We start from the raw sequence: 23232 nt of genomic DNA on the forward strand, positions 1-23232 counted from the left end.
GGGAGGGGACCGGTGGTTGGGGGCTCGGCACCACGTTCCAGCCCGTGGCCTCGGGCCGGGGTCTTCCCGCGCTTTTAGAGGACGGGCGGCGGGCTGGACTCCTCCAAGTGCATCCCGCGGGCGCGATACAGGACACACAGAGTGGGGAGCATGGTGTCGTCCGCCTTGGGACATCTCATCCCAGGCACTGACGAGTTGGGACGCTCCTCCAAAAGCTTTGGCTGCTTTTTCGAGAGGCGCCGAAGCCGCTCGCACGAGGGTCTCCAGGCTGAGCTTTATAGAGTAGTCATAACCTGGTCGGGCAACGTACTTACTCGTCAGTGGGGGCAGGAGTTGGACCGGCTGAGCAGAGGTGGGCTGCTGTCCCCAGTCCCCGACGCCTGGGTACCGTGCGTGCAGACGCACGCGTGTTCACGTGGACGATGAGGCGAGTACAGCCTGGCGCCCTGGAGACTGCAGGCAGGGAAACCCACTCTCCCTGCGCAAGGCCCGGGCCCCAGAGGAGAAAAGCACGAGCAAGCTCCCAAATTCCAGCCACCTGGGAGCTCATTAGGCCAATCAGAGGCTTCCCAAAGCTTGGAGTCAGGTGCTCTGGCCTGCTGGTGCTTATTGAGGCTGATTTAGCCAAATCAAGGGGTGGGCACCTAGACCGCCCCTTACCTCCCTGCACTGGTCTGGCTGGGCCTTCCCTTCCATTTCCTTTGATGTGCGGTGTGCAGTGAGTGCCCTTTCATTCAGATACTCAAGGTCTGGCTTTGTTCAATGTGGATGTGACCCATCACCCTGGGGGAATCTGGATGGAAAAGTTGGAGTAGGTGCCTTGGAAGATAGGGTTCAGGGCCTTAGGCCTGGCCAATGCGTGGTGGTCTCCAGTAAGGGGTGCATCGTAGAGGTAACAGCTGGGACCCAAGGACACACCCATCAGGGACTGTGCAGTGACTTTCCAGGTGCAGCCAGCATGACCTGGGCCACGAGGAGTCCAGCACTCCAGGCCAGAAGGTCCTGGGGCAACTGCAGCATTAGGCAGGGAGCAGGTGCCAGTGGGAAGGAGCAGGCAGGTGCAGGTTGAAGGTTTTCTGTCATTTCTTTATTGGGGAAGGGGGTGTGCCATTCATATGGACTTCTGTGCTGGCCGCCAGCTGCAGACAGGTATGCATACTCCTAAGTACACACACATCAGCTCAAGGCCGGAGCTCTGGTGGGCTGGAGAGGTCAAGCTCTTTTTACAAGAGGGTATTAGAAAGAGACCAGTTCCAGAGAACGGTGGGTTCTGAGGCTTTGGCCCCACTTTGGTGGGAGGCCAGCTCTGTCTGAATGCCAGAGCGCAGCTGACAGCACTGGGGGCTCCAGGGGCTGGGCTACGAGAGGAGCTTGGATGGACAGCCTCTGTTCCCCCAACCTTGCCCTGGTGGCCAGGACCAGCCCTGCCCTTGAGGCAGGTCTCCGAGCTCCTCAGGGAGCCTGAAGACCCCAAATACTCCATGGGGCCACTCCTTGGGCCCTTCTCCAGCCAGGCATCAGAGGATGACCCTCCGGTCCAGGTGATCCCCACGTCCGCTCCGCTGGTGCCTCACTTCCAGGTGCTTCTTCTGGACCTTCTCAAAGTGCTGCAGCAGCTCTGCGTAGTCAATGATGGGGGAATCCGTTTTCTGCGACTTGGGAGCTGCCTGCGGACTGTCTCTGGGAGGAAGAAGGTTCAGTATGGGTCTCAGCACATTGCAGGGAGCTGGGGGCAGGCAGTGCTGGGCATAGGAGGGTGAGGGGCAGGGCAGGGCCACAGGCTGATGTAGCTCAACCTTGGCCAGTCTGCCTGCCTCAGGCCTCGTAATAACTATTGCCCAACAGCTCCAAAGTAGGGGAGTCCCCTCCCCGCCCAGCTACTGGGACCAGTCACCACCGCTGCTTGGATATGGCCTGGTCTGTGGGCTGGTGATGGGGCCCAGAGCAGGCATGGCTTTGGGAAGCATTTCCTGTTTACGACTGGCTCCCTTTGGGGTGAAAGCCAGGGCTAGCAGCCAGCCAGGAAGCCAGCTGGGGCCTGGAACAGGGTCCAGGGAGGAGGGGGAGGAGGCAGCCTGGCCCTTTCTCTGGGGGCAGGACTAGGCCTGCAGACAACAGGGATTGTCTACTACTGAAGAGTCTCTACTGGGCTTGGCAGGACATCTACAATTGAGTGTTGGGGTCCACAGACCTGCAATCATTCCCTGTCCCTGGGGATATCCCTTCCCTGGGGAAGGAGAGCTGGTCTCACCACTGGGCATGCTGACGGCTCCCACTACTCCAGCTGCGACCATCCTCCCCGGTTGCTCTGTACGGCTGCACAGGTTGTGCAGCACATAGCCAGTGTGCCCGACGCTCCCTACAGGTGTGTGGTGTAGTGGCCCTGTTCAGTTTGCTCCTGGGGACCAGGTCCCCTTGGGCCCCTTCCCATTATAATCATCCCTCCATCAGAGTCTCATTCCTCTCTCATTTGAGCCTCACTGGCTTGGGGAACAGATCTGTGTGGGCTGGAGAAGTATTTGCTTCTAGCCCCTGACACCTAGTGGCCCTGGTAAGGGGGTCTCATGAAGGGTGTGGGCTGTTCATGAGAATCCTAGGCCCCTGTGAGTTCACAAGCTCCAGGAAGCAGCTGGGCACAGGAGCGAGAGAAGCCTGGATCCAACTGTAATATGACCACTTCTAGCTATTTGGCCTTGGACATGTGTCTTGGTTTCCTCATCTGTAGAGGGGGACTGCCACAGGGGCCACTCCATGGGGGTGGTGGTGGTTGATTCAACACGTAAGAGCTTGGCCTGGTACCCAGTCCCAGCCTACGTGCCTCCGGGGCAGCCAGCATGGCTACAACCACTGTGGCCCCTTGAGGTGAGGCTGGCCAGGGCAGAGCAGCTCGAGGCCTGGGGCGCGTCAGTGGCTCAGTCCATTGTGGGGGAAACACCATGGCACTTCACCTAAAGGAAACCCTCACTGACGAAGTTGGCCCCTGACAGGCAGCTCTGACCTGACTGCTGGGGCAGGACCAGGGGCAGTGGGAGCTGCGCCCTGGTCAGGATGCCATCTGGAAGCTTGGAGAGGCCCCCTGCACCCTGACTCAGTGTTGTTCCCTTCCTGTTGGAGACGCGCCATCTGAGGACACCTTGGCTGCTGCTTTCCTGGTTCTCAGGCAACGTCACCTTAACAACGATCAAGAGAAGCCAGGTGGGGCCCACTCTAGGGGGGCCAGACAGTGGGCAGCATTCTGGACTGTTCCCTGGGAACAGGGCATCCAGGTGGCACTGCCTGGGCTTCTGGGGAGGCCGAGGAAAACCCTGTAGCTGAGGGCTCTAGCCTCAAGGAGTGACCAGGTGCCACACCAGCCTAGTAGGTGAGATGCAGGGGAGATCTGCAGGCCTGGAAACGTGGGGCCAGAGAGGATGCCAGAGTATGGCGGTGGACGCTGGGCGTTCAACGGTCTGTACACCGTTCCCCTCAGTACTACTGATATGCCAAGGTGTGTGGTCCAGAGGCAGGACTGAGATTGGGGGTTCTGTGAAGATGCCAGCAGTGGACAGTAAACCTGGGTGATGTGCAGATGAGGCCAGGGAGTTGTGGGGATGAGGAGGGGGCCACACCCTGCACTCTCTGGGCCCTCATGGTGGCAACTGCTGCCCTCAGGGGCTCGGCCTCTCTTCCTGGATCCCTCCTGGCCTGAGGTCTGCAAGCGGGAGGAGCATGTCCCACGGGGGTGGGCCAGGATCCTCTCCCTGCCTGTCAGAGTGGCCATGGCTGCTGCTCAGGCCCTTCGAGTTCTGTTTACAACACTCCTCAGGTCATCAGTGCCTGGGGGACACCTGCCAGGAGTGGAGCTGGGATTCCAGGACCCAAAGCCAGTCCCCTCTGCTGCTGCCCCACCCATGCACCTGTCACCAGGCTGATGCTGGCGAGCAGCCGCAGAGTTTCTTCAGAGATCCCCTCCTGTCTTACTGAGATAATCTCTGGGGAGTGGCCGGGAAGCCTGAGGGGGGCCGGAGTCTCCAAGGCCTGCTGGTGCCTTAAGCACACGGAATGAGGGATGGGCAAGGGGTGCAGACCCCCCCCTCCCCTCTCCATTGCCCAGCTGCTCCTGGCGTGCACGCCCGTCAGGCAACCCAAAGCTGTCTTCCAGCTGCCTGCCCCTCCCAGGGCTGTGACTGTCCTCTTCCTCCCCTCCAGAGTGTGAGCCATCCCTCTGTGCCTAGCCTTGCAATCTGACCCCTCCCTCAGCTGTTCCGGAGGCCCCTTCCCTGCCCGAGGTCTCCCTGCCTGTATCTGTGACACAGCTCTTCCTAGGTCTTTGCAAAGAAAGGCTGGGAGCCCAGGGCCTTGAGGGCTAGGCAGAGCCTCAAGCATCCATTTAGTCCAATGGCTACTAATGAAGAGACCCAGAGCCAGGACAGGGGCTTGTCTGAGGTCACAGAGCAAATCCTCAGCAAAGCTTGGACCAGATCCTAGTCTAGGCCTCTGAACTGTCCGCCGGCCTGCAGAATACCCTTCCTAAGAGGCCTGGACCCCTTGGGCCAAGACTTCTCCGACGCCGGCCATGGGAGGCTCTGAGAAGCCGTTTTCCCCAGCTTTCCTCTGCAAGCTTGTGTCTGGGCCTGGAGCATGCAGGGAGGGCTCCTACCACTCTGAGCTTTACTTCCCCACCCCAGGCAAGGAGATGTTGCATGCAGAGCTCGGACAGGGGAATGTCCCTTAGCATCAAAGGGTCTGAGGCCTGGCCCAGGACCCTCCTTCAGGAAGGCAGCCTGGCTGGGGTTGGGGGTGGAAACAAGAACCAAAGGTCACAGGGAAGCAGCTGTTCCTGCCTCCTTCTCCCTTCCCTCTGCACCAGGAAAGGAAGAATCCTAAGTGCCTGCCAGGCTAACCCTAACACCCACCGGACATGGGAAAGGCCCGTGCGGGGGCCAGGCCAGGGAAGCACGGTGTGGCTTCAGGGCCTGTGTCCCAGGAGCTAGAAGTATTCTGGCCAAGGGGCTCCAGGTACAAAATCCAACTTCCTGCTCCCCTGGAGATTACCTGGGTGTCACTAAGAGCAGCTGGGACATTGCCTAGCTCTGTCATCTCAGAGCACTGCTGTCTGGAAAAAGGGGTGGAGCAGGCAGGAGCTGGGCCTTAGCTTGGGGGCCTTACCTGGCCGGGGCTCAAGCCCCTCCTGCCAGCCTAGGGTGGCCAGTCTGTCAGGTGGCCCACACCCAGCCTCCAGAGAGGCGAAGCTGGATGGAGGGGTGGTGGGAGCTTAAACCCAGTGCCATGGAGGGCACAGGGGCTTGGGTCAGGGGCCCTGCGTGTGAGGGAGGTCCACTTCAAGGCTGCCTGCATCAGTCCCAAGGGCCCACACCCGAGGCCCTTCGCAGGAGCGAGGTGCCAGGCCTGCCAAGTGGCTCTAACAGCCTGGGAGGGAATTCTAGACACACAGGGCATCTGATGCAAGCTGGGTGCGCTCCATTCAGCGTAAATCTTCTCAGTGGCTCTGCTTGTTTCCATGGTGACCTGACAAGTGAAATTTTCCATCTCGGATGCCAAATGCCTGTGGATGAGGCAAAGCCTCCAAGGGTTACCAAATATAGACACGGCCCAACAGGCTCTGGGGGCCGGGCCAGCAGCGGGTTCAGGGTGGGAGCCTGGCTGGACGCCCCCTGCCCTGCTGGGCTGCAGCCCTCCTGCACGGAGTCTGCCGTGCTGAGCCTCGGGGTGGAGGTACGCCCGGGACCCGATCTTCCCTTCCCACGGGAGGGCTCCAGCAGCGTAGCCACGGGTGCCTCCTTGTCCCAGGGAGGCTGGGGTCTCTCTGTGGAGCCTCTGCCACGGATGGAGGGAAGGGCCGCCTGAGGCCTGGCTCTCACCCCTACTGCTGCAGGACTGGATGCCGTCTCTGACCTAGGACATGAACTCCTCCCCCTGCAGTTCCCTCCAGGGGCCTCCGTCTGGGTGACTCTGGCAGGCCCTTTCATTTTTCAGATAAACTCAACCTGGATTGCTGGGAGACGATCTCATTACCGTCTACCACTCTGCAAACACTCTCAGAAGCCCCTAGCCTGGTGCTTTAAGAGGCCTGAATGCTCGTGGCGGTGGGGTGGTCAGTCTCCACAGTGCCAGAGGGACGTGATGCCAAGACAGGGGAGACCCCTCTCGTGCGAGTCCCTCTGGCCTGGCCTCTCTCGGTGGCGGAAGCGTCTGCCTCCCGTGTAGGCGGAAGGCGGCGGTCCCCAGCCCGGCACTCACTCGGTCTGCAGCAGCTCGGGGTTGGGCACGCACTGTAGCCGGTGCGAGAGCAGCTGGAAGGCACTGCTCTGCGGCAGCAGCATGAGCAGCCCATAGAGGGCCTTGATCAGGTACGGGTTGTTCTTCACGTCCAGCAGCTGCAGGCGCAGATCTGCAGCAGGGCAGAGGGTAGAGGTCAGGGGTCAGGTACTGCCCCGGGCCACACTTCGGTCTGCCTGGGAGGGAGCCAGCTGGGTGGCTATGGCTTGGAGCGAGGCAGGGGCTCCTCTACAGCCAGACACGCCTGCCCGCTCCTCCAGCAGCCATCACCCCGGTCTCACCACTCTTTCTTCCTGCCCACCCACATGGCCATCTGTCCTGAGAGTCATCTCAGACTGGTGACCCCCAAGCTGCTGCTGTGGCCTCGTCCCTGAGCCCTTCCACTGACTGCAGCCTGGTGACGAGGGGGCTTGGGGCTTGTAGTGTAACAGATTCCCCGGCCTGCTCTGCACGTGCCAGCACGAGAGCTATAAATAGGGTGAGCGGGAGAGAAAGACCGGATTAGGACAGCTTTAAGGGAGGGCAGGGTAGAAAAACGCTTCTGTGTGGCTAAACACACACCAAGCTCAGGAGTGTCTGGTAGGTGCTTCTGGAAAGCCACCTCAGACACCAGCCCTGACAGTGTCCCACCAGCCAGGAGAGGCGCCCCGGTCCTGCCCGGCCCCCATCCCCATTCAGTAGGCCCGCGCTTCCTCCTTTGGAGCCCCTGCAGCAGAATCGCTGTCTTCTGCTTTCTGGTGTCTCAAAGGCCCAGTCCTGGGTATCCTTTGTGGAGAACGAGCCACAGATTCCTGGAGAGGCCGCATCACCCCAGCAGCAGCCGTGCGGGGGTCTGGGCTGACACTGGAGCCAGAGCAGTGAGGCCTGGCCCAACCCTCTGCCTACCCTGGCAGTGGAAGCCACCAGTGGGGACCTGAGTAGACGTCTCTGGGCCTGTGGGGCCAAGGCAGTCAGCGCTGGGGGCCAGGCAAGCGAGGGCTGGGATGGGTGCTGGGCGGGACCAGGGTGAATCTCCCATGGTCACCCCAGTGAGGGCCTGGGCCTGGTGAGAAGATGCTTGCAGCTTCCTCAGGGTCAGGCTGGACCTGACCTCAGGTGAGGGTCTGCCTGGCTGCCCCAGGGGGGCCCTTGGGGAAGTGAGCTGTCAGGCCAGGGGACAGGCTTGGGACAGGCTTTGATCAACTCTGCTGGGAATGGGGTCTCCCTCCTGTTCTTGTGTCTCCTGGGCATTTACCACCGTGGTGCCTGGCCATGTGGAGAAGCTCGGGCACATCAGAGGCGCTGAGAGGGCAGGACGCCTAGGCAAACGGCTCAGCAGGAAGGAGGCCACCGCAGGGCGACCTGCCTGCTCTCCTGCCTTACCTAAGTAAACACAAGCTTTATCCCGAGTCGCCTACTCTGGGGGGCAAGCAGTGTGTGTGCTGAGGTGCCAGGAGCTGTGCTCGCCCCAACCAGCTGCACTTCTGCACATTCAGCCTGGATGTTACAATCAGGGAGCTCCTGCCCATCCGCTCCCGGCAAACACTGCTTTGCAGAGAGAGGAGGGTGTGGCTCCTGGGCACAGCGCTCCGAGGGGTGGCTGCGACCAGCTTGGGGACGGCTCCCTTGGCAGCCCCTGGCAGCACTGCTCTGGTCCCCCCGGTAGGGACGTTATTGACCTTCAGGTGGGGTTGGCTGAGTGCTGGCCACCTGGAAGCATTCGTCCTGACACCACGTCTCAGTCCTACTGGACTGGACTCCCCAGCCCTGTCACCCCCAGTCTTCGTTCCTGACATTCTAGGAAACACCCTGGGGTGAGTGCCCTCCCTGCGTCCCCCCCCAGAGGGGGCGGGTGGGCTGAGCTGGCCCCACCCCTGCCGTGCTCCAGGGGCTGGGCTCTTACACGTGAAGATGGGGCACTCGATCAGCTGCACCAGTTTGTCCACTTCCGTGAGGAAATCCACCGTGACTTCCAGGTCCCCGCTGGGTGGGGGGTCAAGGAACGACAGCCCATCTCTGTGAGGGGCCTCTGCTGGGGTGGGGGAGCTGGAGAGCTGGGAACACACGCTGTTCCCACTGGGGCCCTGGCCTCACAGGTAGAGCCTGCTTCTGCCTAAGCACGAAGCTACACGGAGGACCTCAGTCTATCTGCCTCTTTGCCTCTCCGTCCCTCTAAATGAGAAATGGCACAGCTGTCCCCCCTGCACGGCCACTCCAGCTCTGCTCTGTGGCTCTTATCTAAGCCCTGCAGCCTATGTTGGGGGGATGGGGAGGCTGAGCAGGAAAGGTCTTAGTTCCTGCCTGAGTGCATGCTCGTCCACAGGGCCAAGGTCAGGCTGTGGCAAGTGTGTGGCCTGCAGTTTCTGGGCCATGCCAGTGGTTGAGAAAAGCAAATCTAGGACATGGAAGGAGAGCAGGCACCCTGGGGGAACGAGGCCAGGCCACACCGACCCCTAAGGGAGGCACCTCAGGAACCCTCTCTCTTTACCCCAACTGGTGGCCGTCAGGAAAGGAGGTCCATTTTGCATCCTAAGTAGTTCTTTAATCCAGGAAGCTGGTTTACTGCAGTGTTTTAAGAACTGTGCCCAGTCTGCCCATGGATGCCTTTCACAGGCCCTAGGGTGTGCTGGGAGTCTTCTCTCTGAGGTCTCTCCCCCAGCTGGCTTCTCTCCTCTGGGTCACTGCCAAGCTGGGCTCTGGCTCTGTGGCCCCAGAAGGTCCCTGAGCTCCTCACCAGCAGTGCGGCAGACACTAGAGCTCCTGCCGGAAGACCTAGCCTAGGTCAGCCCGCCTTCCGGGACGGGCCTTTCCCCGCCCCCGTCCCGGGGCACCCTCACCTGGGTGGCTTCATCTGTACCCAGCAGCCCCAGGCTGGGCCCCCTCAGCCTCGCTCCTGGCTTATAAGGTTTCTCGAGGGCCAGCTCCCCTCCACAAGGCCTGGCACACTCTGGCCATGCCCTCGGAGGGCCTGATGGCACAAGGCCTGGAGGCAGAGCACAGGGATGGGGCCTGAACCAGAGTGTGGCGGGAAGGGAGCACTTGGCACCCTCCTGTCTTTCAGTGGCTGGACTGGAAGGAGAGTGAGAGCGAAGGATACAACTTCTGGATGAGGTCATAGGCGTGCCTGTAGTTCTGGGTAAGGAAGCATAGGGACACCGTGGTGACTGGGTTGTGGCACCAGGAGCGGTACAGGCAGCAGAACAGGTTCTGGCTCTCCTGAGGAGGAAGAGGTATGAGCGGTTGGCAGAGCCCCCATTCCTTCCCACCCGGGGTCCACCCGGGGCCCCCCGGCACCCCCCACCCTGGGACCTGAGATCCAGGGGCCCTCGCGCAGCGCCGGGGAGACAGCTCAGCACCCAGGGCTGTGTTTGGCAGCCCAGCTGGGAACGAGTTGTCACAAAGGAAATGCTGACAGCTCTTCCTCAGACCCTGTCATTACTCCTGGTCCCACCAAGCCACGTGGTAGTGGCTGTGAGGGCCTGGTCGGGCGCAAGCCTGTCCTCTGTGCTGGCATTTCTGCCCTCAGCAAAGAACGGTAATTGTCCTCCCAGAACTCTGTGGTCCTGGAGCCTGTGGGGCTGGGAGGGCGCTGGGGAGGGCTTGGGTGTGGGCAGGGAGGAAGCTTCCTCAGGGCCTGGGCTCTCCCTGGCTGTGTCCTGTCTCCTCTGCAGATCCCGTCTCCTCCCTCCTCTGCAGCCCACCTGGTGCTTGGGAAGAGGCCCGAAGCGGGGCCCACATCCTGGGGGAGCCCCTGCCCCAAGGAAAATCCTTAAGTCCTCTGCCAATGTCTGGAAAACCACAGGAAGAAGGCAGAGGTGTGGCCTGGATCGTTCCAAGCTGCCTGGCCCCAGACACCTGGATGCAGGCTTGGATGTCCCTGAGACTCCCCAAGAGGGTGCGGAGGCAGGATGTGAGTTGGGAAGCAGGGGAGACCACAGCCCACACTGGGGAATGAGACCCCCGGAGCCACCGGCACATTCAGGACGGTTCAGCCTCCTGCCCTTGGGCCGAGTGAGACCCTTGACCCATGTCCCCCATAGCAGGACAGGATGGGGAGTGCCTCCCTGCTCTCTCTGACCAGCCCTGGTGGGTCCTTATCCAAAGGCTGGGCCAGGCAGTGCTGTGACACCCTCGCTTAGGACAGGATGCCTTGTGAGACAGACATGTCCAACTGCTGGAGAGAGGGGACAGTGCTGGGGAAGAGGGGGAGGAGAGAGATAACCCTTGATGTCTGGTGACGTCATCCAGAAAGCGGACTCAGGGTGGCATGAACTGCTGGGTCCCATAACACAGTCGCAGAGCGCAATCTGCTCATTCTGCGAGGAGGCAGTGACCCCCCTCGGACACTGGGGTGGGGTATGAATGAGCAGCAAACATACTGTCGTTGGCGGATCCGGAGGGCATGTGGACCCTAGAGTCCAGAGCCTTCCATGGGCAAAGATCTCCACAGTGAGTGGCTCTAAGGGAACCGGCTGGGACTTCCTGCCACAGCTGGCATTTCCACGTAGTTAACCCTGGGGCATCTGTGTTCTACACCCAACCCGGAGATCCAGGGTTCATCCCGTCTCCTCTCTGTGAGCCTCCTGGGGCCTTGGGGTAGGCTAGCATGGCTGTGCGCCCAACCGCACATAGGAGTAAACCCAGGGCCCGACCCGATGGACACGGAGTACCAGTGTCTTCAGGTCCTTGAGCTGGTTTCTCAGCTGGAAGAGCTCTGTGGAGGTGAGCAGGATGGTGTTGAGGGTGTGGACCATGGTTGAGGCAAACTTGAGGTCCTCCTCCCGGAGCAGGATGTCTGCCATTGAGTGGAAGATGTTCTCTGCATTCAGCAGGAGGCAGAGCTGCCTGGAAAACAGGAAGAGCAGAGGTTATGGAAACCTCTGGGCTTAACTTAGGAACCCCGCTTGCAGCATCCTGAAGGAACCTGATCTCTCCTGGGTTTCGCCTGGGACCCCAGCTCTGAGGCCTGTGGGGGTCAGAGGGGCCTGGCTCCGTGCCTCCCAACACTGCTCACCCTGGCCTGGCAACTCTGGAGCCCCGCAGGCTGGATTTACCTCCCTCTCCTGCCCTGGGGCCCAAAAATTCTGAGAGAAACAGTGGTCCTCTGGCTACCAACATCTCCACAGAAGCCCCATGTTACCTTTCCGAGCCCCCGTATGCCGAGGTACTCCCTGCCCCTTCCCGCCTTTACTTCTTGGATAGAGATTATCTTCATGTGACAAATAACACACGTACTGGTCATCCATGTACTGCCCCCTGCCCTCCCCACTGGCGTCAGGAACCTGTTTATTCTGTTCGTGGCTGCACCCCCACCTGGAGTGCACGGTGCATGCTGGTAGCAGGGTTCAGGGGATGCTTGTGGGATGAACGAACCCTATGACAACCCTGAGTTTTCTCTCTGCTGGCTGGATAATGAAATGCTGGTACAGGGGGGCAAAGTGACTTGACCAAGGTCATGGGACTAGTTAGGGCCGCTTTTCCTTCCTGCCACCTCTCCTCTCGTAATAGTCTTGCAAGGGATAACACTTGGGCTTTGTGCAAAAGAGTCTCCATTTTATTAAAAAGAAAACAGGAAATCCAGCGAATGGAGAAAAGGAGATTTTTCCAGGGTCTCTGGGCCAGATGACGTCAACAGTGACAGGCAGGTCTCAAGGACAGGCTGGGAAGAAGCCTGGACACCTCCCTAGTTTGCCATGATGCCCATGGAGGCCTGGCCTTGAGGGTACGATTGGGGCTTCCTGTGGGAGTCGAGGGATCCCAAGGTTTCTGAAAGTCCAGAAGGGCAAACCAGGGAGCTGGCAGGGGGGCTTGAAGGGTAGGGGTGTGGCCACGGAGTTCGTGACTGCACCAGCACGGTACCCCCTCCCATTTGGGGTTCACGTCTGCCTGCCTGCCTCCTGGTCTCTGCTTCTGGGAAGTATACAGATTAGGACTCCAGCTTGTGGGGACATAGGTCTGAAGCTTCAAGGTCTCGTGTGCTGAATGTGAATCACATTTAGAGCCAATATGCCTGAAACATGTCTATCCCAGGTCATTGAACTTACACCAAACTCTGCATCTATCAGGGTCTGGTTTCCTGCTTCCCTCTGAATACCAGCCATGCCTTGGGGCCAGACAGCAGAAGATTCTTCCCCACCCCTGGCCCCAGAAAAATCCCAGAGCATTTGGTAATGGAGAGGCCAAACCACGAAGTGCAAACAGTGGGCAGGCCATCTCCAGCCTAGGCCCAGCTAGAAACGGCAGCCTTGGGCAAGCACCCACCAGAGAAGTGGAAACATGGCTGTTGGGGGTGGGGCGGGAAGGTGGTATGGGAAGGGCTCTGCCATTGCCTGGGTGGCTCCCGACCAGCTGGTAACCTGTGTCTCTGGGCCACAATTTCTTCACGGGGGGTGGAGTGGGGGTGGGGGTGGGGGTATAGCTGTTACGGGGGGTAACAGCTACCGGTACAGTGAGTGCTACTTAGAAGAGAGCTGCTGAGACCAAAGGTAGCTCATGGCAGGGGGTGGGGGGTACGCGGTATATGGTGATGGGACCCTAGCTGAGGTGACAGCCAGCTCATATAAGCCTGGCCTTTCTGTAGAGCACAGACAGCACTTTCTGTCCCCTCCTGGGCCTCCCACCCCTGGATAAGCTCTGTCTCCAGGGTTTTGGGATAGAAATGTTCCAGAAGGGCAGGCCAGGGGGGAAGGGGAGCATTCTGACAAATGGTCACAAATGCCCGTCACCTGCAGCTGCTGCCGTCTCCATGACAGAGGCCAACAGCTGAGGCTCTGCCAGGCAGCGCTCTCCAGGGACTGCGGGGCACAGGGACCTGCAGCAGCCAGAGGGTGGGGCTGGCACTCTCACGTGAGGATGGCCAGCCTGGGAGGTGCAGGGGGGAAGCAAAGTGGGTGGCGGCAAGGACAGGTGGGCACCATGCTTCCTGGTGTCCCTCAGAAATCAGGAACACCGAGGTACTACAGAAGGTGAGGGATGGCAGAATGTTCTAGAAATGCTCTCTTGCCAGCACGCTCTCCTGGCTTTCTGCTCCTTCACGATTGCTGTTCCTCTAGTATTGTGGTGGTTCTGTACATGGGCACTGTGTCTCTCTCTCTTGTGTGGATCTCTTGGTGGGTGAGCCCGGTCCTCTGCTTTCAAGGCTGTCTCTACATCAGCAGCTGTCCAAAAGGCATTTCAAACTTGGCAGGGTCACTGCACAACACTCTGCGTCCCCCTAGGCCTGCACCCCCAGCCCTCGCCATCTCAGGAAGTGGTGTCACCACTGCGGCCACCTAGCTGCTCTGCCCAGACCAAGGGAGGAGTCCTCAATCCCCTGGCGTCTCGGTCCTGCCCGGGCCGGCGGGCGCGTGTTAGCTGTCCTTCCTGGTCAATCCCAAGTCGGCTCCTCACCAGTCTCCCTGCTGCTTCTCTCATCCCTGCAGTCCACCCTCCCAGTGGACTGGCCCCGGGGGCAAGCCTTAAGAAGTGCTAAACAGAGCATGCCCTCCCCAGTGGCTTCCCACTTGATCTAAACAAACCCCAGCTCCTTGCCACGCCTCCAGGATTTTGCACCTTCTCGTCACTTCTCTTCAACTGCAGCTCTTATGATTCCTCCTTAGTTACTGGCATGCTGGCCCCTTGTGCTTTCCTTCTGTTCCTGACCTCCGTCCTGGCCTGGAAAAGCTCTGCTGAGGGACCAGCACGTGGCCAGCCTGCTCTGGCATCGAGCCGTCAGCTCCAAACTCAGGCCGAGGAGGCCTCTGTCCAGTGCTCATCTCCCACCAGCCCTTTCTAAGGAAAGGTCTTTCTTTCTGAGCATTTCTCACCAACTGGATCATCTGGGTGACAGACTTGTTTACGGGGTCCTGGCTGTCTCTCCCTCCAGAAACTGAGCTGCAAAGGCCAGGGCCCTGCCTGTGACCCTCATGACGAGGGCCTGGCACTGAGTAGCTGCTCAATAACCACTGAACGTTACCGAGGGGACTGTGTCAAGGCCTGGCGATCCTCCAACACGTCCCCTCTTGTCATCCTGGGCAGCCCCCTGCATGCTGTGCACAGCCTGTCTGCACAGAGCAGCTTCCCAGACGCCACATCCCCCCCACTTTAGCACCCAGGGCCTGGCTGCCCCGCCCAGGGAATGTGCGAGGCCGGTTCAGCTCGGGAGACCCCTGAACCCGTGCTGTCGGGACACAGCAACAACACGTAGCACAGGAGCCTCCCCCAAGCTCTGCTCCTGAAAGCACGGTAAGAGGGGACAGGAGGGAAGCTGGGAAAGGCACCTCAGAGAGGTGCAGCGGTGGGGGTCACACACCCCATCTAGCCTCAAGCCCCACTGTGCTCTGGATGTTTGCTTCTGCAAACAGGACACCTCTGCCCCAGAAGGGGCTGTTCTGCCCTGCACCCCTGTGGCTGGGACAGGACAGAGCGAGGTATGCGGAGGCAGGGGCGGTCTTGTCTTATCCAGCCTTGCCATCCCATCCCAAGGTCACCCCAAGTTTGGGGAGAAGGAAAACAATTCCAAGGCTGCTGGGACACAATGCCTCCAGAAAGCAGGAACCATGAAGCATTAGCGGGCTCGCTGGAAGCCCGCTGGGCACGGTGCTGAGGGTGTGACAGGAGCCCCAGTGGGGCGGGCAAGGGGCAATGGGAAAGAACAGCAGTTCAAGCCTCTATAGGCTCAATGGGTCCTGGGCATCTCTGGGGGAGGGGAAGGCGAATCTGGGCAGGTCGCTGGGCCAAACCCTGGAGAGCTCTGAACAGGATGCTGATTCCTCTTCCTGAGTAAGAGGGGGGGGGGGGCACCCACTTCACTGCAACCCCAATCCTGTGAAATGGCCTGCACAGGTGGCCTGCGAGTCTCCAGAGGCCCAGCCCTAGGGTCCTCCTGTGTCATTTTGCGAAGTCCTCACATGCCAGGCAGGGGGTATGCCTGTCAGTCCACATGGAGAGCACCATGCCTCTGGACACACAGCTGATCAGGGGACAAGGAGCAGAGGATCCGGACCCAGAAGAGGCCACTTCCACAACCTGAGTTCCTGTTCCTCCTCGGCGCTGTCCACGCCCTGTGGGGGCCTGGCAGATGGCCGCCTCGCAGGGCTGCTGCGCCGCCACCTCTGTTGAGCCCCAGCCCTGCCTGAGCTGCCTGCCTGGCTCTCCAGTGTGACATCAATAATGGAACACAGCTTGCAAACATTAAACATTTGCCTGTACTTTTTAATACCCATATTAAAGTGCTATTCATCATAAGACAATGGCTTGCAGAATGCTTGGGGACAAGGCAGAGAGGTGAGGCAGGAGGAAACCTCGGGGAGTGGGAGGGCGCAGCCTGGTGGCCCACCTCAGGGCAGGGGCCCCCATGTGTCTGCCCAGAGGTGGCTGCTGGTACGGAGCCGGAGCCCTGCACACGGGTCCCCCACCCCTCCCCCAGCCTCCTGCTGCCTGCCTGGGCAGCTGTCCCCCTACTTCTCGGGCTGGGTTCATGCTGGGGAGGGAATAGTTCTCACCGTCCCTGTCATCACCAGGATCTCTGAAGGGAGGAACCTGCCTCCAGCTTGACCCAAGAGGGGGATGCTCCCTTTCCCTAGTGGACTGAGAGGATGCTGCCTTGCCCAAGGAGATGCCTTCTTTGGGGGTGACTTCCAAAGGCCAAGGCCTACAGCGGGACCAGGGGAAGGCACTCGAGCAGGACGGGCCTGGAAATGGCCACACAGGCTGGTGTGAGATTTGTGTTACTGTCAACCACTAACATTGGCCAAGTGCCCACATGCACCAGACTCTGGCCATGAATGGCCATCGACCACAGTGGCAGATGCTCTCTTGAGCCCCTCTCTGACACCCACACATGGCCCCTGCTTCAGGGGATGTGTGGGCCGGAGCAGGTAGGAGGAGGAAGGTATCAGCTAGCCTTGCAGGCAGCTCGGGACCGGCCAGAAGTCCCGCCCGTGAGGCAACAGCTGCTGCCCACTTCATGGGAGAAAGGCCCGGGCAGAGACCAGCCCCCACTAGGCCAACAGGGAGTCTGGTGCCTGTCCTTCAGCTCGTCCTGAGAGTGGGAAAGGAGCCACATGCTGCTTTTCCTCTAGGGACTGCCTCAGGCCACCAATTCCACAAGGCCAAGACTTGGTTTGGAGGGTAAGACCTGCCCAGTGGCTTTGAGCCCCACCCTGAAGGAAGAGGGGAACACTGCTGTCTGAGGGTGCGAGGTGGGGGCTGCTTCTACCTCCTGAAGCCTCTCTTCAAGTGGCCGGCCCCACTGTCACAGCGTTCACTGAGCGGGGCCGGGCAGGCCATGAGGGGTAGGATTCAGGGCTGAGGAGGGCCGATCTGGTAGTGGGAAAGGTGCAAAGGCAAGAGTGAGAGGTTCCCCTTCAGGACAGATGCACCCCGGGGCCCGGGGAAGTGCAGGGCTGAGCCAGAGGAGGAGGGCAGCTGGCGAGCGAGCTCCTTCCCAGGGCCAGGCCCATGTGCGGGAGCAGTGCCAGGCCCCGGAGGGCAGAGTCCCCAGTATGGGCACCTGACTTGGGGAGGAAGCACTCTGGTTCCCTGATGGGCTGTGCTCTGGGGAATCTGAACTCTGCCGTGTGGCTTCAGGGAAGATGCAACACTTCTTCCCATGACCCCACTTCCTTGTGCCCTCTGAAAACAAGACCAGCAAGACTGTCACGGCCAGACTCTGCCCCCCCCTTCACTGTCAGCCGACCAGTCCTGGCTTGCTCCTGGGGCTCTCCTCCGGCTCCCATCCCCAAGTAAGGGCATGCTGATGCCCCCACACTCCCGCCCCCAATCGTCCTGACACAGAGCCCAGAGCTGAGGGCTGGCCAGGGAGGCAGAGTGAGCTAATCTACACTCACAGGGGTGTGGGGGGACTGCTGTCCTCCTCCCCCCTACCCTCTCCTTCCACAAGCCTGGATTTTTAAACAGAGACAAAAGGCAAAGGCAGATGATGTGTCTGAACCATGGAGGGGATGCCTGGGATGAGCACTCAGCCGGAGGGCCCAGGAGTACCCTCCTTGCCTGGTGACCCCACAGTATTGGCTTTCATGCTGCTGGTGGGTACAGCCTGTCCCACTGGCGACTCAGCCCAAGGCTACTGGACAGGGTGAGCGCACCAGATAGAGTCAAGAGAAGTTTAAGGGGAGATGGGGGCCTTTCTCGTTTCTGACTGTTCCAAGCAGATAAGAGGCCACAAGCACAGGACACAGAACAGCTGGCCCAGTGGGGAGAGTCCGGACAATAGCACACTTGAGGGGACAGAGACGGCAACGTTGGAAGACAAGCTGGAGAACCCACTTCCCACCCCCAACTTCCCTCGGTGGCTATTTATACACCATTCCTGCTTTAACCTCCTGCTTCTCGGGGCCAACTGCCCAGTGAGGAACACAGAACTCAGAATTAGCCTCGAGAGGATGGGTCCCAGCTCTTTAACGCCCACCCACCTCCCGTACGATCAACAGGATGAACCCTCCAGACCCCGAGGAACCATTAGTGCCACACAGGAAGTGGGTGAGGCGGTTGATCCCACTGGAGCCTCCTGCTGGGCTGGGCCCAAGAAATGGCTTCCCTGACACAGACAGGAGGGTCTACTGCAGCTCCTACACGGCCCCTGGATGTCGCCCCGCCTCACCCCCACTTCTGCACTATGGCATCAGGGAGCCACCTGGCGCCCCCGGGTCCCGTCCAGGCAGTTCTGGGCCTCCGGCCGTACCGGGCGGAGTGTGACCTGGCCTGTGGCTTGCTTGGCTCTCTGGGGGAGAGGACAGTCAGCTCTGGGGTCATGCTCCGCTGGGGCCTGGAGGGTGACTGGGCGGGCAGGCCTGGTTCCAGCTCCCTTGCTGAGGCTGAACTGGACACTGCCTCTGAGGAGAGCGCATGGTGGGGTGGGCCCCATGGGCCTCTGCCAGGTGGCCTCGGGACCAGGCTCACCGGGGTGAGGAACAAGTTTCAGATGCGCCTTGTGCAGATGTCCTTGGCAGCAGGGCCGAGTCACTTCTGCTCAGAGTTTCCCCCTCTCTCTCTGGCTGGGCCTCCTTCCTTCATCTGCATGCCGAGCGCCTGTGTCCTGACCGGGCCAGCCCTGTGCATGGAGGCCCTCACCTCTCTCCTCTGGCTGCTGGCTGGGGTCCACATCCCCTTAGTGGTCTCAGGCCAAGGGGACAGGGGCTTTCCTGGGAGATGCCTCCAGTCCCACGGCTGTAACTCAGAAGGGCAGCCTGATGTCAAGTACAGAAAACACAGAGGCCCAGAGCCATTGCCACCATTCCCACTGGAAAGGACCCTCCCGCCCTGTCCCTGTCCCTGCCCGACAGCTGGGATCCTTTAGGAACTTATAGGGAAAAAGCAGCTTTCAGGTCAGGGTAACATTAGAGCAGGGAGGTAGCAGTGGCCTCCTCTCTGAAGTTCAGAAAGCTCCAGAGCGTCCCTGCCCCCACCCCTCCCTGCCCCACACTCCTCTTCCCTTCCAGCTCCCTGCTTCCCAAGTATGAAAACTGTAAATCTGTTTTATTTATTTCAATCAATCCTCAACAGTGTGCCCCTCAGGGCAGAGGCAGCCATGGTAACCCTGCCAACTCATGCCTTAAAAATTCATCGTGTTTAATGCAGTCGATGTGTGTGATGCGTTTAAAAGTTTCTTTGGGGGGTGGTGGGAGGGGTGGGAGGAGGCACGAGGACTTGTTTTTCTGGGTCTTGCTGGGAGCTGGTGGAAAGCGATGGAAGGAGGGGCACAGCGTGATGGGGGAAGAGGAAGAAAAGGGTCTTTTATCTACTCGGTTTTCTGTTCCTCTATTAAAGGGCAACATGGCCAGGCTCCTGGGGGCCACAGACACCTGGCTGGGCTCATCCGGAGACCTCCAGGGAAGGCTCGTTTGGATAGGAGTGGCGAAGAAAACCACGGCCTCCTGGAATCCACCCTGTTCTGAGCCAAGCCCTCTCCGGGTTTGGGGTCGTCTCTAGGGACCACGATGGGTGGGACAGAGCCAGGAGAGGGGACTCCCACCTCCTACACTGCCAGGGTGGTCAGGTGGCCCGTCCAGCCGTGTGAGGGGCTCCACCTATTCCTCGGAGAGCAGTCGTTTCCCACACGCGGCCCGGCTGACAGACTGGGCTCCCTTTCCCTTGTGCCCTTATCAATCTGGCTAAGCCTGTCTCCCACTGTCCATCCACAGGGTCCTCTCCAGCCCCCTTCCGGCCTCTGTTCGAGCTGTCCCCATCCAGGACCTCTAGGAGGGCCTTTGCCCCTCTCCTGCCTCACCTCTGCTAGTTTCCCACAATCTCCTTCCTCACTTGTGTGTCTCCTCCTTAACCTCCGCTTCCCAGGGCACGATGTGCCTGAAAGCGCACAGAGCCTGGACCAGGGCTGAGCCCCTGTGGGCGACAGGAATGGGTGCTTCTGGAATAGAAGATTAACTGCCAGGAGGAGCAAGGTGGCTTGGATTACTTCAGCTGTGGAACCGACTAGCACCAGGAACTGCACGCTTGGGCCCAGAGAGCCGGCTGGGTTTTGAACCCTTCGTCGGGGGGATTTGTGCAGAGTCTGGTTCTAGCTGAAGCACTTTCAGAAGGGGCCTCTGAGGTCAGATGAGCAGGTGTCTGACTTACAGCCAAGGTCCAGGTTTGCGTCCCAGAAAAGAGGCCCCACCTTGTACCCCACATGGAGATGCCCCAGAATCCGGCCGGATGCAGGTCAGACGGCAGGGATGGGATCCTGAGCTGGAGGCTCTTGGGACACCACAAGACAAGCCGGGAGGACCTGGGGGCCTCGCTGGGCTGGCGCTACTGGGAGGTGGGCGAGGTGGTATGAGCTGGAGGCCGCCCCTCCAGGCCTCTGACCCTTGGAAGGAAAGCCCCCAGCTCCAGAGCTTTTTAGTTCTGAACACTAAGCAAATGAAAACAAAGGGAAAGGTCACTAAAAGAAATCCTACTGTCTCCATGACAGTCAATTCCAAGAAACACCGACACATACCCACCCTCGAGAACAGCCAGCTCCCACCTTCTCCTGTCACAGAGGTTCCTGGCCTGTAACAGCCATGCACAGCACAGGTTTGGGAATGCTTTCTTTACCCTAGGCACACCACATACCTGGAGCCCTGTTAACATGGGGCAGGTGTTATTTCAGCAGAGAATGAAGGCGAAGTACAGCTTAGAGCCTTGCTAAGGCCCCGTATGGCAGCCTAGCCCGCATGTGCTTAGCTGCTGCCTTACCATACCCCCAGTCTGCAGGTTTCAGGGCCCAGCTGCCACAGAGGCTGAGACATGGTTTTTCTGGAAGACAGATGATTTGGGGGCACCTTGGCTACAGACACTGGGCCCTCTGACGGCCTGTAGCCCGAGTTTCTCCAGAACCTTCCTGTGTTTATCTGCCACCCAGCTCCTTCTACCTGACCATCAGCCTCTGCGGGCAATAGGCAATGACCACACATGCCACATCTGGCCAGGACAGGGCTGACCTGTGCCCACACTTACTTCTGGCCTGCTGGGGTGAAGGCTTTTCTCCTAGCTGTTGAGTGGGTGGCAGAATTCAGGAACTGCCCTCACATCTCTGCCACTGGAACCCAAGCTCAGATCTGGTTGGCAGGGGTGGGGTGACTCCATCAGCAGCTTCCCAGAAGCCTCTGCCAGAAGCCTCTTCTCCTGAGTGTGAGTCCCAGGCCAGCTGCTGCCTGAGGTCTGAGGGGGAGGGGGTATTTCAATATAATGAGCGTTGGTGCCCCAACCGCAGGCCCGTGCGCCCGGGAGACAGCATCCCCGAGCCCCGCGTGCCCGGGAGACAGCATCCCCGAGCCCCGGGCGCCTGGGAGACAGCATCTCCAAGCCCTGCATGCCCGGACGTCCCTGGCTCAACCACGAGAGAACCACAGAGGGAGAGTTTCTCGCCCTTTGAAGACCTTTGAGCTCCCACCCTTCTCAAGCAGGATTTCCTCCCAAGGACGTGCTCGGCCTCCCTGCCTGTGAAGTGGCCTCACGCTGCCCTACTGCCGACACAGAGAGCCTGGCAAACGGGTTTCAGACCCCAGATGCGTCTGCCCATCCAGGCTTCTGCCAACTTCTGGCCAGGTGCACGGAGCTCCTCAAGGATCATGTGCTTGTGGGACAGAGGGACCAAGTGAAGCCAAGCACTGGTCCAAGGCCACGCTGCCAGGTCCACAGTGGAGCAGAGGCCCCGACCCGGAGTTCGTGTTCCATTCTGCCGAACATTCCCCCGCTGTGTGTCACCTGCAGGACACAGACCTCCCCTCCCTGGCCCTGCCCTTGCCACCTGACTGAGAGCTCCAAGTCCTTGCGACTGAAATGTCCAGTGCAGAGACCTTCCTTTACCCGATGGCTGGTGATACATTTGCAAGGCAGAAGTTGACAAGTAGAGACATAGAGAGTCTTAGGGACGGGAAAGGGTCCCCCCACATCTCTGCCATTTCCCTGTTCAAACTACAGAGGTGACCTTCTGAGGAAGAAGACAAGCAAGTAACAGAACTGCCAGGAGCCAGAGGAACCCCGCGCCGGGCTGTTCCGTCGTACTTGGGAACGGCTTGGGGACATCCCTTGTTCCAAATGTTACCTGTTAGCAAGTCACTCTGGTCACTTTTTCTATTCTTCATCCCATTATTCCCAAACTAGTCCTCTGTCGCAGGCCCGATGATTGCCTCTCACTGCTGCTTTTATGACCACAAACATTTACGGATGGTGAGCACCTCCCTTCCGCCTTGCTCGGCACTGAGTCCAGACATTGAGGCCTCCCCACACCTCTGCCCCTCTAACCTTAAAGCCATGCAGCCGACTTGAGCCCAGCAGCCTGCCGTTCACGTGGTCACTGTACTGAGGCCAGAATGTCTCCCTCCCCAAATTCTTCATCCAAATGGGCCGCTGTCCTCGGGCCCTGGGTAATCACAGTGACCCACTTCTATCTCATACTCCTGCGGTAACTTTAAGGGTTTTAATGTGCCCTGAATGGTTCCAACCAGGGGCTGCCATCTTGCTTTCTGGTGGCGGCCTCAGTTCTCTGCCCTGGGGCTCCACACATGGCCCATCAGTGTCCACCCACAAGGTCACACAATTACCAGTCAGAACCGGAAAGGCCCTCCAAGCCAGGAACAGCATCTTACCAAGCGACCCCTCAACCCAGCTATATGTTGGAGTGACCAGGAGACCATAGGGGCTACTACGACCACGCTCAGGCCCCCTCCAGGGAGTGGCGGTCTGCATTTGTAACGGGCTTCACAGTCGGGACTGAGAACCCTGGCCCCCAAACTGCCTCCCTAGAGCCACCGCCACAAGCTCAGTGATGCCATTCTCTGGCAGAAATGCAGAGATTTTACTAGCAGTCCCAGAGGATGCACAGTCCTGGAACTCTGGGTGTCAGGCCCTGGCTGCTATTCTTCTCAAGACATACCCTCACCTCCCCAGAGCCCGGGCCCAGGCTTCCGGAGTTTCTGCCTGGCCTCCTGCAAACCCTGCTGGTCTCTACTTCAGGGTCCTGCCCGCGGCACGCAGCCCCAACGTGCTCCATTCAACGGAAGGAAAAAGAGGGTGACTGTCAGGCCAGACCTGTGCTGCCACCCTGGCCTTCAAGACGCGGTCCCTTGGCAGTCACGAGCTGGTGTGTCCCCTCCAGCCTCAGATGCCCTGGGGGGAGGAAATTCGGCTCGCCAGCCGCTGTACTAGGCACATGCCAAATGCCTTTCTGGCCTTCAAATCTTTAGTCTTGGGGTTTTATGAAATATTATAACGTGAGATTGCCGTCTATAGCTCCTTACAAGTACTCACTTAAAGGGCATGGAGATAAACGTCAGAAGCAGAACGGGAAGTGAAACACTAATACCCACTGCTGGTAACAAAGAGCAAATATCACAGCAGCCTGAGTGCTGGGTCTCTTGGAAAATGGTAAAAAGATCAGAGTGAAAGGGCTGGGAGGAAGGAAGGGCCACAGCAGAAGTGACCGGACAAAGACGGCAAGGACGGACTCCTTCAGTTCTTTGTGGCCCGATGGGGCGGGGGGGGGGGGGG

At 59.7% G+C, this 23232-nt stretch overlaps 1 protein-coding gene across 2 annotated transcripts in view; it reads right to left on the reverse strand.

Moving 5' to 3' along the window:
- Positions 1–1065: 1065 nt before the first annotated feature.
- VAC14 (VAC14 component of PIKFYVE complex) overlaps positions 1066–23232 on the reverse strand; it is a 99676-nt gene continuing 77509 nt past the window's right edge. The window contains exons 15-19 of one of the 2 annotated variants that reach the window (XM_029924552.1): positions 10929–11103; positions 9356–9474; positions 8162–8241; positions 6241–6391; positions 1066–1680 (exon numbers count right to left, since the gene is read on the reverse strand). In XM_029924552.1, coding sequence (XP_029780412.1) covers positions 1518–1680; positions 6241–6391; positions 8162–8241; positions 9356–9474; positions 10929–11103 — 688 coding nt within the window. In that variant the 3' untranslated portion in view covers positions 1066–1517. The remainder of the gene's footprint in view (positions 1681–6240; positions 6392–8161; positions 8242–9355; positions 9475–10928; positions 11104–23232) is intronic. The other variant, XM_029924553.1, reaches the window with a different exon arrangement.

This window comes from Suricata suricatta, chromosome 16, assembly GCF_006229205.1.
Source record: "Suricata suricatta isolate VVHF042 chromosome 16, meerkat_22Aug2017_6uvM2_HiC, whole genome shotgun sequence".
Taxonomy (NCBI): Eukaryota; Metazoa; Chordata; class Mammalia; order Carnivora; family Herpestidae; genus Suricata; species Suricata suricatta.